General features: G+C 39.6%; 2 protein-coding genes across 2 annotated transcripts in view; both read left to right on the plus strand.

Annotated features, from left to right (window-relative positions):
- Positions 1-17,166, plus strand: part of LOC148649088 (dynein beta chain, ciliary-like) — a 30,591-nt gene extending 13,425 nt beyond the window's left edge. The window contains 16 exon segments of the mRNA XM_088606673.1: positions 757-883; positions 969-1,121; positions 2,086-2,319; positions 2,817-2,948; positions 5,800-5,960; positions 7,694-7,850; positions 9,741-9,886; positions 10,619-10,757; positions 10,849-10,941; positions 11,680-11,874; positions 13,020-13,097; positions 13,494-13,626; positions 14,129-14,256; positions 14,830-14,978; positions 15,758-15,854; positions 16,963-17,166. Coding sequence (XP_088462799.1) covers positions 757-883; positions 969-1,121; positions 2,086-2,319; positions 2,817-2,948; positions 5,800-5,960; positions 7,694-7,850; positions 9,741-9,886; positions 10,619-10,757; positions 10,849-10,941; positions 11,680-11,874; positions 13,020-13,097; positions 13,494-13,626; positions 14,129-14,256; positions 14,830-14,978; positions 15,758-15,854; positions 16,963-17,166 — 2,326 coding nt within the window.
- The window catches only part of LOC148649089 (dynein axonemal heavy chain 11-like), a 39,789-nt gene continuing 36,598 nt past the window's right edge, over positions 16,963-20,153 (plus strand). Inside the window, exons 1-2 of the mRNA XM_088605280.1 lie at positions 16,963-17,094; positions 18,002-18,175. Of these exons, the coding sequence (XP_088461406.1) occupies positions 18,047-18,175 (129 nt within the window). The 5' untranslated portion in view covers positions 16,963-17,094; positions 18,002-18,046. The remainder of the gene's footprint in view (positions 17,095-18,001; positions 18,176-20,153) is intronic.

Consider the following 20,153-nt stretch of genomic DNA (forward strand, 5'->3'; position numbering starts at 1 on the left):
GATTTTCTTGAGATAACTTAATTTCTGTAATTAAGAGAAACTTTGTTTCTTTTAATAAACAACACATGTATCTTATAAATAATATATTTCAAGATACACTCATTTAGCAATTTAATATGCCAGAAATCAGAACAGAATTCTCAGAACAGAAGAAATGCTGCTAAATGGTGTCTAGCCAACAGTTCCCCAAATGTCCTATGTATCTGCTTCTTCCTTAATAGCCTGTTTGGGGTCCCTTCTTTAAGACACACCTCATCTTCAGGTTCATCTTATTACAGTATAAGAGCTGTGGTGATTTTTGTGGACTACTTAACATTGAGGCTTGCTATACAATACTGCTGCCATAGTACGTGTCTTAATGAGGGACTTTTGCCGTAGAGCGAATTCCACCTTGCTTGTAATTAAAACAGATGCAATGAGACATTGTTATCATGCATCATACATCCACTCCTAAGAAACCATAAAGTACTTGCAGCTCAATTTCATGGACTTAAGTGAAATCCGGTCCAGATTTCTTTGACCTGAGAAATTTCTGAAACTGTTCGATGGGGTGGGTGCTGGGTCTGGGTCTCCAGATCCTGTACAGAAATACCATTATTCAGCGGTAGCCAGCTTACCCACTTCTCCCACTGCTGGTAACCAAGAGGAAGGGATGCCTCGGTAAGGATTAAGGATGTGTTTAGGTTGATATGAAGTTTGGTTCGGGTAAGGCCATCTTAATTATGGTAATTAATCCCTGGTAATTATGTTTTGCAGGCTATCAGTGTGTGAAAAGGCCCTGGCGGAGTATCTGGAGACCAAAAGGCTCACTTTCCCCCGGTTTTACTTTGTATCGGCATCGGACCTACTGGAAATCGTTTCCAAGGGAACACAGCCAACACAGGCAGGATTAAAAACACTCGCCTTGTTTCATGTGTTTGATAGGAATGAATTCCCGGGAGCTGACCCGTCTTGTTGTTGTTAATCAGGTGACAAGACATTTGTTGAAACTTTTCGACAACCTTGCCGATCTGAAGTTTAAAGAGAGCGAGGACGAAGGAGGAAGAATGGTGGCGGTGGGGATGTTCAGCAGAGAAGGGGAGTATGTGCCTTTCTCGGAGCCCTGTGTGTGTGAAGGCCAGGTAAGCCTTTTAAACCTGCAAAAAAAGGTTAGAAGGTTTTGATTCTGTCCGTCCTGCGAGAATGAGATAGACATCAATCATATCTGTGTAATGTGTGCTGCTGGACCCAGGAATCAGAATGTCTCTGTATGTCCAAACACTCAATCAACATAACAAACAAACCTACTATGCCAAAAGATTAAAAGCTGAACACTCTTGGGAGTCCTGGCAGTAATGCCATCATGACAGTCCAGTCTCATCTTATATTGAGAGACCTGTGACTAATGCCCATAGACTAATATATCACCCACAACAAATTAGCATTTTTGTCATGACCGATGAAACAATAACATAAGAGTTTGACTTCTTCTGTTTTAGAGATTGCGCAATTACTGTTAACTGCCCAATTTTGTACTATGTACCCTCATACTTTGATGGCTGTATATGGGGTTATTGGGTCAGGTTTGAAAACCAGGATGAAATAGAGCCTGGGTTCTTTCTTGGCTCATATGATATCATGCACAATGAAACAAAGCCCATCCCAGACATCTGTGTGTTGGAAAAAAAAGGAATAATTGTTACACCCTGGCTGGGGCTCCCTCATCGTCCAATTGAGCTTCTTATTTAAGATCCTGCCCAGTGCTCTGACATTGAGATACACTCTGTTTCTCTTCTCTGAAATGAAGTGCTACTTCTTCCTTCGATGCAGGGCACTGACTGCACAGGGATTTTTTCTTTTCTTCAATGCCACCTTCCCCCTTGAGCCGCACTATCACTGAGTACTCTTTCTGAGCACCTCAGCTAGTCCGCCTCGCAAGTTAAGGCAAACCTTCACCTCACCCGAATTCCTCTGAGTCTCTCTGAGCCCCTGCACTTGGAGGTCTAGCTTACCATTCATCACAGTGCCTGTATGGCAGGAACCGGATCCGAACAGCAATATAATTTCTTAAGAGTTCGCCAAGCAGGCATATATCTCTCTCCTCAGGCAGAGCGCTGGTTGAGTCACTTAGAGGAGACTATGCGCTGCACAGTCCAGCAGGAGATCATGGAGGCTGTGGCTGCCTATGAAGACAAGCCTCGGGATCAGTGGCTCTTTGACTACCCTGCCCAGGTTGCCCTTACTGGCAGCCAGATCTGGTGGGCAACCGATGTGGGAATAGCCTTTGATCGTGTCGAAGAAGGGTTTGAGACGGCCTTGAAAGACTACAATCGGAAACAGGTGCGTTTCTTTTTCTAGGAAGTGGGGTGGGGTGGCGAGGGCTTTGGACTCCTGACTCCAAAGCTGTTGGTTTAAATCTCAGGCAGGACACTGCTGTAGTACCCCTGAGTGAGGTGAACTGCACAGCTGTGTGAACGGGTACAAATTCTGCTCACTATGGATAAAAAAAAATCAATTGGTTATAATAAATGTTTAACCAGGATCTCCAAATTTCACTTTGTTAATAAACGTCCACATCTGAGACAGCTGAGAAATGCCCTGAAAAACATTATTTGCTATAGATTTATCAGGGAAAATCAAAACGTTTCAGATTCTCCTTCATAAACCTGAAGAATTCAAAACAACACAGCTGTCAGGTTTAATATATCCTTATTTGAGTCCAATAAGGCTCTCTGTTTCACAATGGATTTATTGCAGTTCCATGGAAGGGGTTATTGAAACTGTGTTTACTTGTTTTATTGCCTTACATCTGTATTGAAGTCCAATTATTTTTGCAGATTGCTCAGTTGAATGCTCTTATCAACATGTTGCTCGGAGACCTCACCCCTGGCGATCGTCAGAAGATCATGACAATATGCACAATTGATGTACATGCTAGAGACGTTGTAGCCAAGCTCATAGCACAGAAGGTAATTCTATTGTAGTAGTTTCCTTAATGCATTTAAAGCATAAAAGCATTACACAAAGCATAATTTCCTTCTTAAGACATTTTCTGCTGCTCATATAAGAGGATGACAGCATGTTTTGATTTTTATTCATTTTCACCTTTCATATCAATTAAATTGCACATGAAGTAGTACCATTTCTGTTTAAGCTGCATTTACCAACTGCCTTCCACACAACAGTTCTCCGGTTCAGGATTTTATTGAAGAAAAGTGTGCCGTATTATATCGTAAGGATTATGCTTGTTAAAGGGCAATAATGTGATGTGTTATGACCTTCTTTAATGAGAAAGCTGTGAGTCTGATAGAAAGAAGAATGTATACAGTACATAAAAAGTGTTCTTTATTATATAGTAGACACATTTTAAGAAGATTTTCCAGTGATGATCACAATGCTCTCAACTTGGCCATCAGTGCCACAAAATCAATACAATCACACATATAGCAGCTTAAAGAATGAAATATACTGTAGACCTCATGTGACTGGTTTGTCCAGTTTGTTGAATTTGAGCTCCAGTTTCTTTTTCCAGCAGTCCCATTGTGTTTGTTTTGGATATTCCTCTCATTTCATTTCTGTCTGTGATCCATTTGAAATGGGATGAATGACACCACATGCAGTTTGTAAAAATTGAGATGACAGTGATTAATTCACAAATTGCTGCACAAATGGAGTTCCAGATTTCAAAGCCCAAATGTCGATTATTCAGTAATTTATCTTAAAATGGAACTGCTCTTGGATAAACAATGAGAAAAAAAACAAAAGACACTGTATACTCATGTATTATAGTTGGAGTGCCTTGAACGTTTGGTAAGGCCTCTTAGCTGCAGGAAAAGCCCTGTTGAGACAAAGCCTGTATAGTGGGTTTGCCAGAGAGATGTGATTGAGGCAATTTAGCCAGGTTCTTGATAAATACAATCCCTCTCCAAATCTGGCACTGTGGGACCAGGCGATGGAGAGGACAGTTAGAATTTATGGAGGTTGCTTTCATGGCTGCTAACTGTTTATTTATCAGCACTTACTTGATAATGTAATAGGATTCCTTTAAGATTGCTTGATTTCTTAGAGATTTCTAAAGCCATTGGAAAAGGAAGAGACCGCATGTTAAACACTCCACTCTGCAATGTGAACAATTTGTGTGGGTTTAGTTCTGCTGAATTTGACCTTTTCTATTTCTCCTCCTTTGCTGTGCCATCACTATTTGTTCAATTTAACTATTACAAATCTTAATCTTGTACTTGAAAAATACTTAATTTGTCCATATAGACTTCAAAGTTTAATTTGTACTGATATGCCCCTAGTGTAGTGTCGTGCGTAAGCCTTTGGGCTCTTAACTGATTATGGGTTCAAGTCCCTGCAGGAGACACTGCTGTTACTCTTAAGCAAGGTACCATACCCCAGCAGCACCAGTTCTCCCAGCTGTGTGAATGGGGACTCGAACTAGCACAGGATAATTTCAGTTATTAACCAGTGTCCTATCCAGGGAGGAATCACATGTGATCCAGTCCTTTTTAATGCTCAAGAAACTGGGATGAGCTCTGGCCCTATAAGCTTCTATGGCTCAGGCATGGACTTTAGCTGCACCAGATTCACAAAAAAGACACATCATGCGCTTTCTTCTATTTCTCCTATAACACCTCACAGGTAATTTCCCTTTCTCTCTACTTTGAAGAAATAAAAGGATTCACATTCTAGCTGATATTTTAGTGACAATGGTACAGGACTTGAAATCTTAGCATCAGCTTCCTGGCTCTATTTTGTTTTTGTTTTTTTATGTCTGAATTTTGCCAAGCTTTCCTAGAGTGTCCCATGAGGCAAGGGGTGGGGAGGACAAAAAAATATGTTTACAGAACTTGATTCCATTTGTAGGAACTTGTTCCTAGTCCTGTGTCTATGCTAGGCACACAGGACTGTAGAGTGTCTATAGGTGTCTACCTTTATGGACATATTTTGAGAGTGTCTTAAGGGTCTTATGTTTTGGGAACAAGATTCTTTGTCTACAATTTCAGATAAAGATATTTCCTGCTTTCGGTTAGTGTTTTTGTTGAAAGATTACATCAAACTTGGCCTTGTGCAGCTGTTGACATGGATCTGGTTTGTTGGCCCGACAGCAGTTTAAAGAACTTGAGACTGCAATGGGAGCCTCCACATTTCCTCCCTTGACATTATTGGACCTTTCATTTTCATTTCTTTTGGCCTTCATCACATAAAAATCTGGTTTGATAATTCAACAAAAAAGACCTTTCATTTTTAATTTTCTAGAATAAAACACTAGTCTCTCACAACATATATTTTATTTGTAGTTTTAACAGCAAAAATATTCTACTTAATATGACTTACTGTTGAGGATAAAAGCTGAGACAATAATACAGTGTTTTCTGTCAAGAAACCTCGTCATATAAAGGTTTTAATGGCTGAATAGTTTGAATAAAAATACACTCCGGGGTCTGTTTCTGTGATTGACTGCTATCTGTGTGAATCTCGTGCGCCAAGAAGTGAGTTTGGAGTGAGAGAGGGAAGAGCCCAGCAGGGAGTCTGTTCAGACTGGGGGAGTGAGAGAGATGTACTTGGAGTGAAACTAAGACTGGGGGAATCCCAGGAGCCATATCAGTCAGCCCTGGAAGACTGCACATGATCCCACACACTTGGCTCTATATTCATCATACTTGCATTAAATGCTTATTTTGTAATTCAGATCTGCTAAGGCCTTTCTGGTCAGAAATGAGGATTGATTGTTAGAGTTGGCACAGAGAGAGTATTATTTTCTTCAGTGATGTGACCCAGCAGGCTCCTGAGATTTTGACGATGTCTTTTTATTAGGTGACTAATGGACAGGCGTTCGCCTGGCTGTCCCAGCTACGACACCGCTGGGATGAGGACCCAAGGCATTGTTACGTAAATATTTGTGATGCTCAATTTCAATACTCTTATGAGTACCTGGGAAACACCCTGAGGCTTGTCATTACTCCTCTAACAGACAGGTAAGACTGCAATACTTAGACTCGTCAAAAATAATGTTAACGATCCAGCACTGTGTAGTCTGGATTAAAAACATCCTGTAACGCATATTTTTTAACAGGATTACTTTTAGATACAGTACACAAGGGACAATGCACGTGATTTCTGAAATACAGATATTTTTTTCAAGATATTTTAGAACCAGGAGTATGGAATTTTAAAAATTAAAAACAAAAAATAATCCGTCCATCCATTTCTGAACTGCTTCCTCTAATTCATCCCATCCCGGCAAGCAATGGGCATAAGGCAGGATACACGATACAACATAGATACAGTATGTCCATATTCACACCAGGGCCAATTTTCTAGAAACCAGTTAACCCACCAGTATGTTTTATGGGCTGGGACCCAGCAAAAACCCATGTTAACAGGGTGAGAACATACAAACTCCAAACAGCTAGCAGCCCAAGTCTGGAATTGAACCCAAGGACACAAGCTATGCAAGGCTGCGACCTTAAATTATGAACTAATTAACTAGTAATTTATTTTAAACAGGATCACCACGATTAACAGTTTTGAATCCACCTGAAAGTAAAATTTCAAAGGTAATAATAGAGTTAAGATTGAACCAAATTAACTGGAAATTTACATTACATTCATAGGTTTTTGTTGAAAGCAGTGCATTTTGTACTCAAGCAGGGGCAAGACATTTGACGTTTTCTTTATTTTATATTATCCAGTCACAAAACGTATAGAGTTACTTTATACATTGCTTTATATATGTTTTAAAATATCATTAATTTAAAATATCATAAATCGTTAAAAAGTGTATTTTTGCCCAAGGTCCAATGGTCACTAAAATTTCACTTCACAAATCAAAAGTGTTGTTATAAATTAGTTATTTCCAGTGATGATTGGTATTCCATTGCCCTCTGATACAGCTCACTGATTACGGTAAAATTAATCAGGTAAAATTAAAATTATGTCCAGAATGACAAATTTAAATTATACCAAGAGAGGAGGGCTGGTATGAGGGGGAAAAAAACAGACTGAGACTTTTGCTGCAAAACAGAGGATCACCCTTTTCAAAACCTTGAAGAAACCCGAAGAGGTGTTATGTCAGTATTATTCTTTATACTTTCATTTGTTTCCCCCCTTATACAGTGTTCACTTGTTTCAGAATCAAAAATGTCTCTTAGTGGCAACAGTTTGGTAATATCATTAGTATCACAACTAATGAACATCTCTCTTGTAGGCAACTTTTACACCTACAGTAAGGTTACTTTGTCCCAACAGTACACTGTTCCCCCCCCACCACTATCACATGCAATGTAAACAAATGCTTTAGGCTCTTCAAGCAGCTGCTTGTAGCTTACACATCCTTATTATTCTGCACGACTCTGTTCTTTCTGCTTAGATTGGTTGACATGTCCACTATTCTAGCTAAACAAACTTATTTGGATTGGTGGTAAAAATCTGAAAGTCACGAACACTGATTCTTGAACATTACATAGAGGTTGTTATGGATGTTGCCAGCAGACATGTTAGAGTCATTATCCTATCTTTGTTTTGAGTCTTTATCCTGTCATTATCAAATCATTATCCTATCTTGGTTTTGAAACTGTTTTTATTGTCAACTGAACGTTCCATACTTGCTATTAAGACTGTAGAAGAGATGTTGTGATATCTGAAGTGCAGGGGGATGACTTGGTTGGACTGTTCTGCTGTTCAGTAAGTGTCCATGTTGTCTTTGAAGGTGCTACATCACCCTGACTCAGTCACTCCACCTGACTATGAGTGGAGCTCCCTCGGGCCCTGCTGGTACCGGCAAGACTGAGACCACCAAGGACCTGGGCCGGTCTCTGGGCATCATGGTCTACGTTTTCAACTGCTCTGAGCAGATGGACTACAAGGTAGCCAATCGTGAACGTGCACTCATTCACTAAGAGAATCTGTGCCATCTGGAACAAGCTACAATACATAATCACATTGTTAAAGCTGACACAGGGGGATCCTTAGAATAAAGGATTAATGGAATTCTTGGATCATTTAGCTGCTAGCAAGAAATATCTACAAGAATAGACAAAGGATAGGAATAATAGAATACTGTAACTGTATAACTTTTAAAGATTTTCTGTAAAAGAAGTTTTCATTCATTTGTACAACACAATTCTCTTCTGTTCCTATCTTTTTTTATTTTTTGCTCTGCATTTCAAATTCCTCTGAAACCCTTGTGTACTGTATATAGTGAGCATCAAAAGACACTCTTCATTTATAGCAGGAACACATATACGAAGTTTTGAGGAAAAGGCAGCATATGCTGTGGTGTAAACTCAAGACCCATGAGAGAGGTTAATGTACGATACTGATTTTCGTCCACAGCAGAGGATGTACTGTGAATTAAAAACACTTCTGTCATTGCAACAAACACAAGCTTTGTAACTGGGAAACATGCTATTCACAAGGTTGCAGATGTTGTCTTGTGGAAGCAGTTGTTGTCTGCTCTAAGGTCACCCCAGCTCATCCTGCAAATATTGAAAAGGGTATCCATATCATGACCTTGATCCCAAAACTTGATCAGTGTAATGACATGCTGCTAGGTTGCTATCAATCACTATAAGTGGGGTTCTGTATTGCCTAGACCCTCCTACCAAGATCATCACACTTGGAAATCCTCATTGATGCGTCTGCTATGCACAACAATTTAAGAAATAACTTTATTGGCCATATACAATGTCTTGTATAAGGAATCTGTCTTTTCGCATACCCCAACTTGCTCTCCATGAGACACACAGACAGGGTGAGAAGCTTGGGGTCAGAGCGCAGGGTCAGCCATTTATACAGCACCCCTGGAGCAGCTGGGGTTAAAGGCCTTGCTCAGGGGCCCAACGGAGTAGGATTCCTCTGCTGGCTGCGGGATACGAACCGGCAACCTTCCAGCCACAGGCGCAGAACCACAGCCCCATTATTTTATTTATATTTATTATAACATTTAGGATATCTGCACCATATTCTCTCACATACAACATTAAGATGCTCTTGGTGCTCTCGTTGCTGAAGAGGACTTGATTCCACTGCTCACAGCTGATCACAGATGTTGATGTGACCTGGCATTTCTGATGCAGTGGAACTGGCAGCGTGAAAGATGAAAGTTAATGATCAGGGGAATGTACTGTATTGTGACTTGTGGTTTCCGAGATTGTATCCTATCAATTTCGGGCTGTTCCTCCCTGTAACATCTTGCCAGTTCAGAAATCGCTGGCTGTGAGCGACAGTGTGTTGACTTATCCCAGCCTCCAACATACCGATGACAAGAAGGTAGTGTTTTTCTGATAATCTGGGCATACTGTCTATATTTTTCTTTCTTGATTCTCATTGGGCAAGACATTGAGCAGGTTAATCAGATTCATCAAAATTATGCCAAAAATGTTTAATCAATGTCCTAAATCTCTATTCTCCATTTTTCAAAAAACAAACATGTAAATAAAGCAATTAGTTTCTTTTGAGTTTCTTTTCTGTGCTCAGTTTATATTTTGTACATGAGGGAGTATGGTTTCTGTGGTGTTTTTATTGTTTGTTTCGCACCCACATTTTAACAAAGTGAGCCTGCTTACAACTTTTAATTACTTCTATGATTCAATCAGACATGGAGTTGTTTGCACATTTTTATAGGTTCATAGTTTTATAGGTGACATAGGACCAGTGGTTCACATAAAATTGGTTGTGGCTGCTTAAGCAGTCGTTTAAGTTTAAATACTGAAGCATTTCCAGTTTAAAGTATTTGTTTCTTCTTCTTTTTTTAGTCAATTGGAAACATCTATAAAGGCCTGGCCCAGACGGGAGTGTGGGGGTGTTTTGATGAGTTTAATCGAATATCTGTGGAAGTCCTGTCTGTTGTTGCTGTACAAGTAAAGACCATCCAAGATGCCATTCGAAACAAGAGACAAAGGTCTGCTAGCATTAGTGGCTCTCCTACTCACACATTAGATGTTTTTTTGTGTAAATTGCACAGTTCAGTTGATCTGTGCCTGTTCCTCTTTGTGATTTTTGTCATTTAGGTTTCATTTCCTTGGGGAAGAAATAGAATTAAAACCCACGGTTGGGATATTTATAACACTCAATCCTGGATATGCTGGAAGAACTGAGCTACCGGAGAATCTCAAAGCACTATTCAGGTGGGGATTTGACAAGAATTTCTCCAAGAGACTGCAATTTCACCTGGAAAAAAAAGGAGAAAGCCTGACATATAATATGAAGATTTACATTCCTTACACACTGAAGGATGTAGGTTATTTTTTGGCCTTGGACCAAGACCTGAGAACCAAAACGAAATATATTATTTACTATCTTCCATACTGTATCTATTCATAAATACTGTTTATATTTAGTCTTTCTGTTTTTCGAATGAGACGTTAAACCGAGGACCTGACTCTCAGTGGTCATTAAAGATCCCCGGGCATTTCTCGATAAGAGTAGGGAGTTATCCCGGAGTCTGGGCCAAATTCCCCCCCCCCCCCCGGCCTTTACCGTGGCCTCCAAATTGTCCCCATGTATGACTGGCTTGCACTTGGGTGCACCCTGCCTTGTGCTCATTGCTTGCCGGGTAGGCTCCGGCTTCCTGCGACATTGTATGGTATAAAGCGGTTCGACAAATGACATGACATGACATTTTGTTATTCAGGCCTTGTGCAATGGTGATTCCAGACTTTGAGCTCATCTGTGAAATAATGTTAGTTGCTGAAGGTTTCATTGACGCTCGCTTGCTAGCCCGGAAGTTCATCAGCCTGTACACACTCTGTCGAGAGCTCCTGTCTAAGCAGGTATGGGGCAGATACGTGCATTGACATACAGAGATTTCCCAGTAGTGTTTGTGTTCTCTCCAGTGGATTGAATTAATGTACTCTATTCCAGGATCATTATGACTGGGGCTTGAGGGCTGTAAAGTCAGTGTTAGTAGTGGCTGGTTCCCTGAAGAGGGAAGACAGAAGCAGGCCTGAAGATCAGGTAAATGGAATAGTATTGTTAAATAAAGAAAAATCAGTTTAGACTTCAAAAGTATTGTTTAATTTTCTCAATTATTAATATAAGGACCTGTTTTTACACCGTGTTGAAGCATAACATTAGAAATCAACATTTTTTTTCCCAGGAGAGAGTAGAAATGTATATCTTTTTGATTTAAAACGCCTGGAGTAAAAAACGCCTCTTATTTTTTTTATTTTATTGGATTAAGGATTTTACTTTCTACCACAGTTTTCTTAGGAAATGAATCATTACATTAAAGAATTACTGGAAAATGGAAAATATTCCTGTACTTAAATACTGTTATGTCGCATTTGCAAACAACAGTAAAAAAAAAAAAGTATTTTTAAAGCAAGTTTCATTTTATCGTGTGTCAACTTAGCCCTGCACTAGTGAAGTGTCTTAAACATTTCACACCTGTTGTCTATTTTCCTCATACATTGTTTTTTTTTCCACAGAGTGTCTTGTAGTAGCTGAGAGCACAGTCAAACTAAAATTCTGTTGCCAAACCCAGACATATACACTCAGTGGTAGACCTACAGCAAATCTGTTGTGCATAAAAAACCCTTGATTTGTTATCCCATGGAGATGGAGGTAGCAGATTGAGCTTAACAAGCCATATGGGTTGTAATTGTTGGAGTATGATAAATTCATAATGTTTGTTCATTTTATGCCTTTAGTTATGGTTTGTTTTTCTAACATTAACTTCCCTCCCATTCTCAGGTTCTGATGCGTGCCCTGCGGGATTTCAACCTGCCCAAAATAGTCACGAACGACGTGCCCATCTTCCTGGGCCTAATAAGTGACCTGTTTCCACTGCTGAATGTGCCCCGAAAGAGAGACCTGGCTCTGGAACAGATGGTGCGCCAGTCCATTGCTGAGCTCCACCTGCAGCCAGAGGAAAACTTCACCCTGAAGGTGGGCATAACGGCTTTCTGCTTAGTTTGTTGTGAATCGGATAGAGGCTTTAACATTCGCTGTTTGATGCCATCAGCACCAACATATGGCTAATGTCTTTCCAGCCCTTAGCTATAAACATAAAGTGGTTCAAGTTTTAGCCTTTATCTGTGAAGTTGCACGCAGAAACAGATGCAAGCACTTCAAAATTAAAGAACCAACTCTGCCTCATGTAAAGTTGCAATCACCTAGGACTTGATCTCTCTAAATAAAACCCTTGTGTTGTGCTATAATCATATTTTCTTCAGACCTGTTTCTGTCCTTTTGTAGGTGCGTTCGTTCTTTTTGCTGATTGTGGGAACATTAACATTAAGCAGAGTATCTACCGGGTGTAGTGCTTTTTCCTTCTGCAGGCCTTTCAGATTGGGCATAGCCTGTGCGGGTTTGGGGTGTGCTGTTAGGCACTTGTGATTGATCTTCCAGAACATGCGGTGCACAGCTGGCCCCCTTGCACCCGGTCTTGTGGAATTCGTTCAGCTAGATATGCCTCGCTATAGAGCCCAATCACTCCTCCAAGTAGTACTTACCCTGCTGTTGGCAATGCTAGGTTTGGAGTTTGAATAAGAAGAGGATAGCTCCACAATGCATTGCACAAACAAAAGCCTGTTCAGAGTCCTGCTCTCCCCCCTGCTCTGACAGAGTGCTATACTGCATGGATGGATGGATGGGGAGTGCCATCAAGTCAGTACCGACTCATGGCAACCCTATGGATAGCTCCCCCATCACTATCCACAGAGTTTTCAGGGCAAGATACGGAGGTAGATTGGCAGGCCTTTCTTCCGCGCAGATAGTGCTGGTGCTGTTGCTGTTGTCACGGAAACATGATCCTTGTCTGCTGCCCAGTATGAGCTATTAAAGAACCTTGCGCCCGACGTGGGACACGAACCCACTACCCTGAGATTATGAGTCTTATGCTCTACCAACAGAGCTAGTCAGGGCCTATACCGTAGCATAGAGCTCCTTAAAAACCGGTCCTTCCGAAACACGGGTTTGAAACATTATTTTGAACTAAAAATGAGAATGTCATCCTGATGAAGCTCTTGGACTTCAACCTGCTCTGTCCCCTAAGAATGTAATGTATTCCCTACCTGTCTCCTAACGTGCAGGTGACACAGCTGGAAGAGCTGTTGCAAGTGAGGCATTCAGTCTTTGTTGTGGGAGGTGCAGGAACTGGCAAAAGTCAGGTACTGTGAATTGCCTGGAAATGGACATTAGCCTGAAAAACATTGAATATTCTGGAATACCAAAGCCATTATTTGCACACCTTTCTCCGCTTGTACACTGTCCCCATCTGTGCTGAATTTAAGTTCTGTTGTCATCCAATTAACATGCTGGAGATTTACTGTGTACAAAATATGGTGTTAGTAAGAATCTGCCTACTTATATAGAGAGAAATAGTGAAAGATGTCATTCATATTTTGATTTTTAACTTGATATTTATTCTTTTATAGTTGTAGTGCAATGTAGATTTCAAACACAACAAGTGTTTCATGAATGTAAAATTAGACATTTTGAGGATATTCTTTGCTTAACTCTAGCCTCAGCTGTTTGTAGAGAAAAGTGTGTTTTTTTTTATATAGATTCTAAAGACTCTCCACAAGACGTATGCCAACATCAAAATAAAACCAGTCTGGAACGACATCAACCCGAAAGCTGTGACAACAGACGAGCTGTTTGGTTTTCTCCATCCTTCCACCAGGGAGTGGAAAGATGGTAAGACAGGTCACATCACAACACGTATGGCTTGGTTTTTTTTATTTTGTATGCTGTCACAGTGGATTTCATTTTGCCCGATGTTCAATTGATACACTTTCAGGGAATCAAGGAATAGAATACTATTTTGTGCCAGATATCTGTGTGTGTGTTAGAAAAGTGATTGAGCATTCACTCTAGCATGGATTAAGTTTGCACAAAATGTTGTTTCTCTGAATGATCTAAATGGATGCTCAGGTTTTATGATTGATCTTCTGTAGTTGTTTTTTTAATGTGCGCCACCGCATTTCATACAGAATGCAGCCTGCTAAAACAGTTCCTGCAAAAGTGGTTACTTCTTTCTGAAATATACTATCTTCCAGGTCTCTGGGATCTGTGAATGTGAAAAAAAGTATTGTTTATTGTGTTTTTAGAACAAGAAGCAACTCTTTTTTGTTTGGACATACATATTTGTCAGACAAATAAGACAATCACACCTACAGAAATGCAATTGATATTGTAGGTTTGTTTTCTTCAACAATGAGAGAACTGTCCCGTATCTCTCATGATGGACCCAAGTGGATCGTGTTGGACGGAGACATTGACCCCATGTGGATAGAGTCTCTAAACACTGTGATGGATGATAACAAGGTTAGCACAACTATTCCTTCCAGGTGACAAAATACCGTCCAACCAACTAGTTGATTATGATAAAACGAGTCAAGTGTGGGGAAGCAGAATATAATCAGGATTTCCTTTGAGTGTAGATAGGGCCTAATAGTTTCCCAGATGTTCGCATTACCAGAAATGCAGACTTGTCATTTTAGACTGTTCCTGTTTTTCTTTCTTCTTTTTCTACGCCGCCTCCTCTGTTAAAATCTGTCAATCTGCAGGGATGGTTTCTTTCTTCCCAGAGATTATATTGTTCTTGTGAAGTGTTGTTTGAAATATTTATTAATCAAAGCATGCTAGCTGCGAACTGTTCCAACATATTCCTTGGAAGGACTTATAAACAACGTTACGTAACTGTTCCAGTTGTTACAGTGGTGGCATATTTGAGTAATATTGTAACCATGTTTAATTTAAACCCTCAGCAGTGCCAACGTGAGCAAGGATTGTCAGTGGCAGTGCGAGGAAAAAACAGGTTTCCACTAGCAGAAATGATGAATACACATTCATTTAATCTAATGTTTATGATACTTATGATTCTTTCACTTCTTTTAGGTCCTTACTCTGGCTAGCAATGAGAGGATATCCCTGACGTCCTCTATGAGATTAGTATTTGAAATCAGCCACTTGAGGGCAGCCACCCCAGCCACTGTCTCCAGAGCAGGCATCCTGTATGTCAACCCTCAGGACCTGGGTTGGAGCTCGTAAGTGTGCTTAACAATCACATTATGAGCAGTTGTAGCAGGTCATTTGAATGGAGTAGTTCTTACTTTTTCTAGTAGACATTCTGAAACCAGAGAAAATGTGACTTGTTTTCCCAAAGCCAGGCTACTGAAGGTTAATTCTCAAAGCTGCATTATTAATTCTGCCAAATGTCTTCACAAAATCATCCCCATCCGCAATCTTCTTTAAAGATGTCTTGTAGAAATGAAATTAATATCCGAATATAGATAATTAAGAACAGAGAGAATAAACAGGATTATAAAGTATAGGTTGTTCTAACAATCTTTGATGTTTGGTTTCTAGCAGCTTAATTGAGCCAAAAATCTTGCTCATCCTCTCAATGACCCTGTGTCTGAAGTAATGGACACCATCACAAATAAATAAAAGCCTAAGGAAATAGATTATTACTGTATTGTATCGAGAGGAACAATGACACACAACAGCAAAGGACAGAGGACTTTTTTTAGATAGTCCAGTGGGTTGGATATACACCTAAACTGAAAACAAAGGCAACTGCTAACATATCCACTGATACACCTTCATTTGTAATTGCAAAAACAGAACACAATTCAAATCCCAACTACTGTAGCCACCTTGAGCCGAGTCTAAACTTTTCACAGCAATATAAATGCAAGAAGATACCAGGGGTTGAAAAGGGGTTAAACCTAATCCTCTAAGAGTACCTGCTGACTAGATTTGACACATGCTGTATTATTCCCGTAATTGGGTCTTTTTCAGATTGCTTTTGTTTCTTTTTTAGGTATGTAACTAGCTGGATTGATACTCGACAGGCTCAATCAGAAAGAGCTAATCTGACTATATTGTTTGACAAGTATGTTCCTTACTGCTTGGAGCAAGTGAGATGTAATCTGAAAACAATTACACCAATTCCTGAAAACAGTATGGTGCAGGTAAGTAGCTCCAATCCCATCTCTGGCATTCATCAAGTTTAATTTCCTGGATTTTGTCTCTCTTTTGTGGCTACCTCCTAGAGTTGAAGGTCTCACTTAAGATGATGGTTCTCGTTACTCAGACTCTTCAATTAGTTTTGCACTTCTCACATCAATGTTGTTATGCTACAGTATGGAGAATTACTATACTTTCTCAAATTCACTCTCCAAATTGTTGTTACAGTATGGCACTATATGTTCTTCTATGAACGTATTACCCATTTCCCCATTAACACCACAAGAAGATGACTGAGTAGAACTTTTATTTAAAATGACACTAAAAATAAACTGTTTCCGAGTTTCTCATTTTTTATGCCTTAATTGCATGATAACGCACTAGGCTGCTACAATATTAAAAATGGATTTAGGATGGCAACACTTTGCAGCTCTTTCCCTTTCCCTCTCAAGAATCATTTGTTCATCCTTCATTTGCTACTCTTGTTTTACTCACAAAACCTGGAGATTTAGTTCTACTTTTTGTCTATTAGTTGTTGCAATCTCTAGATATTGTTGTAATGATACATTTCTATCCAGTAAATGAACCTGGAAATGCTTAGCATGTTTTAACGTAAAATTAGACACTGTAAAAAGCCATAGCTACTTAGTATATTATGTCTCCTTAGCTGTAAAAAGATACGAAACTGGTATTGCTCTTTCTTTCTTGTTATACTGTAAGTCATTTTGAATGACGGTAAATAGATTACTAATTATAGCAGGAATAATCCATCCGCCCATTTTCTAACCACTCCATCCAATTCTGGGTCACGGGAGAGCCAGAGCCTATCCAGCAGGGCCCAGGGCTGTGAGGCAGCAACGCTACCGCTGTAATAATCATTATTGATCCAGTGAATGGTCCGGTCTATCTGAACACTACACTGGGAGTGATGATTTTCATTGTCCATTTGAATTGTAAAAATAGAAGCATGATCACTAACACTTTGTGCCTTCCGAACACTGAAGTATTCCGTCTACTGTGGATTCATGGAGAGATGTATGGGTCTTTTCTCCTTGTCAGACACTGTGCTCTCTGCTGGACTGTCTGCTGACCCCTGAGAACACTCCTCCAGATTCACCACGGGAGGTCTATGAAATTTACTTTGTTTTTGCCTGCGTCTGGGCTTTCGGTGGTGCTCTCTTCCAGGACCATGTGAGTATGTTCTCCTACAGCACTCGCACTTGTGTAATCATTGCCTCAGATCAGCAGAAATATAAGGATTAAGCCCATCAAAGTCATCGATGTGCAAGCCCTCTGTCTGTGGTGCACATCACACCAGTTTGCCGCATTTGTTAGCAGGTCCACTTCTTTTGGAAATATATTGATGCACTTGCCTGCAATGCTAGAATGTGGTTTTGATTTATGACCCCCAACTGACTGCCCCTTCAGTTTTGTAGCATTTTATTTTTTTAAGCTTAAGCGGTAATGCTGTGTTTAAAGTACAGCATGTTTTGTTGATCTGAGTCAAGATGACCATGCTGCACTTTTTTGGTTTGATAGAGAGTGCCCATATGAAACAGGTTTCATAGGGTCACATGAGGCTGTAGTGACATCACTGCTTGGGAAGCTCAAGATTCCTCAGCCTGCGGAACAGTGAACATGCTCTCCTGTGACTGCTGCAGGGACCTTTCTTAACAGGTTTGGCATATGTCTCTGTCGTGTAAGTTGGGTGATCAGCGGTGTCCATGATAGCGACTTTCAACTATACTGTATGTGGTTTGGTTATGCATGGCCAGACTTCCTTAATAAGAGAAAAAGACCAGCAGATTGCTTCACCTTGGATTAAAACTCACCTCTTCTGATAAATCTAGCTGAAGATGAAGCAGGGTGATTCCCTGTCAGTATTGATGATCATGTCGTTTGAAGTGAAGATCTGTCCAGATGGTGAAGATCCGTCGAGATGCCTTAAACTCTTCAAAAGCAAGGCACAAGGCTCTTCTCTTGCTTCCGTTCGTTTTAAAAGTTTGCCCAAACCGCATGGAATGCATATGTGGGAACCTACATGTTTTTGTTGCGGCTTGTACTGCATCATCACAGGACGTTTTTGTGTTTCCCCTAGCTTCTCGATTATCGTTCAGAATTCAGCCGCTGGTGGACAAAAGAGATGAGAGCAGTAAAGTTTCCCTCTCAAGGCACTGTGTTTGATTACTTCATTGACCCCCATACCAAGAAATTTGCACCCTGGGCTGACAAGATCCCTCCATTTGAACTTGAGCCTGATGTTTCTCTACAGGTACTGTAATTTCTCAGAACAGTAAGTGGAGATCATTGATTGTCTTAGCTTGTTTGGTTACTTGCAATATTCTTCCATCAGCAGCGTCTGCTAGCAGGCAGCCTAACATGCACTGCTGTTAAGTCTTTGACATTTTCCATTCCTCCACTCTGTCACTCTTGTGTGTTTTCTTCTTTATGCAGAAACACATTTCTATACTCTGGTTATAATGGAGACTGACATTAATGACAAGGACCACCTGACAATGTGGCACTTAGATTTGATTGGCAAACATGATGGGTCAACTTCTAGAGCACTCTATATTGGATGCTCATGTACAGTTTACCTTGTGAATGTGAGTTAAAGATTGCTAGATGGCAAAACTGACTTCTTCTCAATCTTGAAGACAAACAAGAAATTCTCTTCTCACCCAAACCAAGCTGTATTAATAATCACTAACCTTGTTACAAAAAGTAGAACATAGCACTGAAGGTTTTGAGGACATTTCTGATGCTGAAACTTAAATACATTGTAACATCTGATGGAGCTAAAGATGTCTGAGAGTTTTGCACTGCAGATTAGGTTGCATAAATACAACAGGTCATAATGTAGGTGCAAATTCAATATATAGTGTAACAAACACACAACAAAAATATGATCAATTACTACATCAGTGAGGGACAGAAAAAGGAAAAAACAACAAAAAAAACTGCTTTTTTAAAAAGCATTAATTTGTACACTTGACATTAATGCAACAAGCTGTGCTTCTCAAACTTTACTGCAATTTATATTTAATGAAATTAAAGAGAATCACCTTTGTTTTTATTTATGAAGGAACAGAAAATAAAAATATGACTATATTGCAGAATAATATACATAATTTCTAAATTATATTTGACATTTATACATTAGGTATTAATCACACATGTTTTGATTACATTTGTTTTCAGCTTCTCTCAATTTGTTTTTTGCATTTTTCATTTAAAACAAATTTCTCTTTTTATTGTATTATAGCTCTGTATTATAGCACAGCACTTTACCTCCAGACATTGCATTTAGAAAGGTTCTAAAGCAGTTCAGAACTCAAATGAACACTTGACAAGAATTCAAGGTTGCAAAGGACTACAGCTCAGAAAGATTCTGTTCTTTGAAATCCCTGTTGGGCATTTAAATTTTATTGTTCCTGGTATTTGTTCTCAATGGCAAATTAACAGCCTTCCTAGTGCCATTCAGTTTCTTTTCTGAAGACAAGGCTTAAATTTTGTCTAACTGCCTGAATTTACTGCTTTTCTATATTTCACACAGCAGAATCAATAATGTGACTGAAGTGAAGAAGATAAAAATTTATGGTATCTTGCAATTTAATGGTTGAAAAGATGCAATTTGAAAGATCATAAATTGTGAAGGAGTTTATGCTTCATTGGCCTTGATTCAGTACTTGCTGTTAGAACTTGATTTGTGACTGTCTGCAAAGTGTGATTAATGATGTGATCAATGCATTGCCACAGAGCAGTACAGCAGTCCTAATGCTCTTCATTAGAATAAATAAAATAAATTGACTGCAGCTTTATAAAAACTCTGTAATGGTTAAAAATCAAAAAATGTCAGCCTCCAGTTACGATTTAGCTTTTCTTGGTCTATGCCCACCTATATCACATTATTCATGACAACCTTTCTGAGATGTAGAGGGGTCTGCTTAATATTGTCAGACTTATCGCAGAAAAACGAAGTGAAACATTGTGAGAGAAGTGAAAATAGGTTGCTTTGTTGACTGGATCACGCCTTTGAGGAAAAAATGTAGATTATTTCATCATACAATAACCAGGAACTAACGCTTTACCTGAAAAGTGGGGGGACAGCAGTTTTGCGAAGTTTAAATGCAGAAAATTGCAGTTCAGGCTTATAAAAAGTTTACAGAGTGATCTTTGTGCAGATTGCTCTCCATTTGCTTTACAAAAGCCGTTCTTTACAATAACCTTACAAGGAAAATTCATTTTAC

Source organism: Lepisosteus platostomus, chromosome 14, assembly GCF_059453375.1.
Source record: "Lepisosteus platostomus isolate fLepPlt1 chromosome 14, fLepPlt1.hap1, whole genome shotgun sequence".
NCBI lineage: Eukaryota > Metazoa > Chordata > Actinopteri > Semionotiformes > Lepisosteidae > Lepisosteus > Lepisosteus platostomus.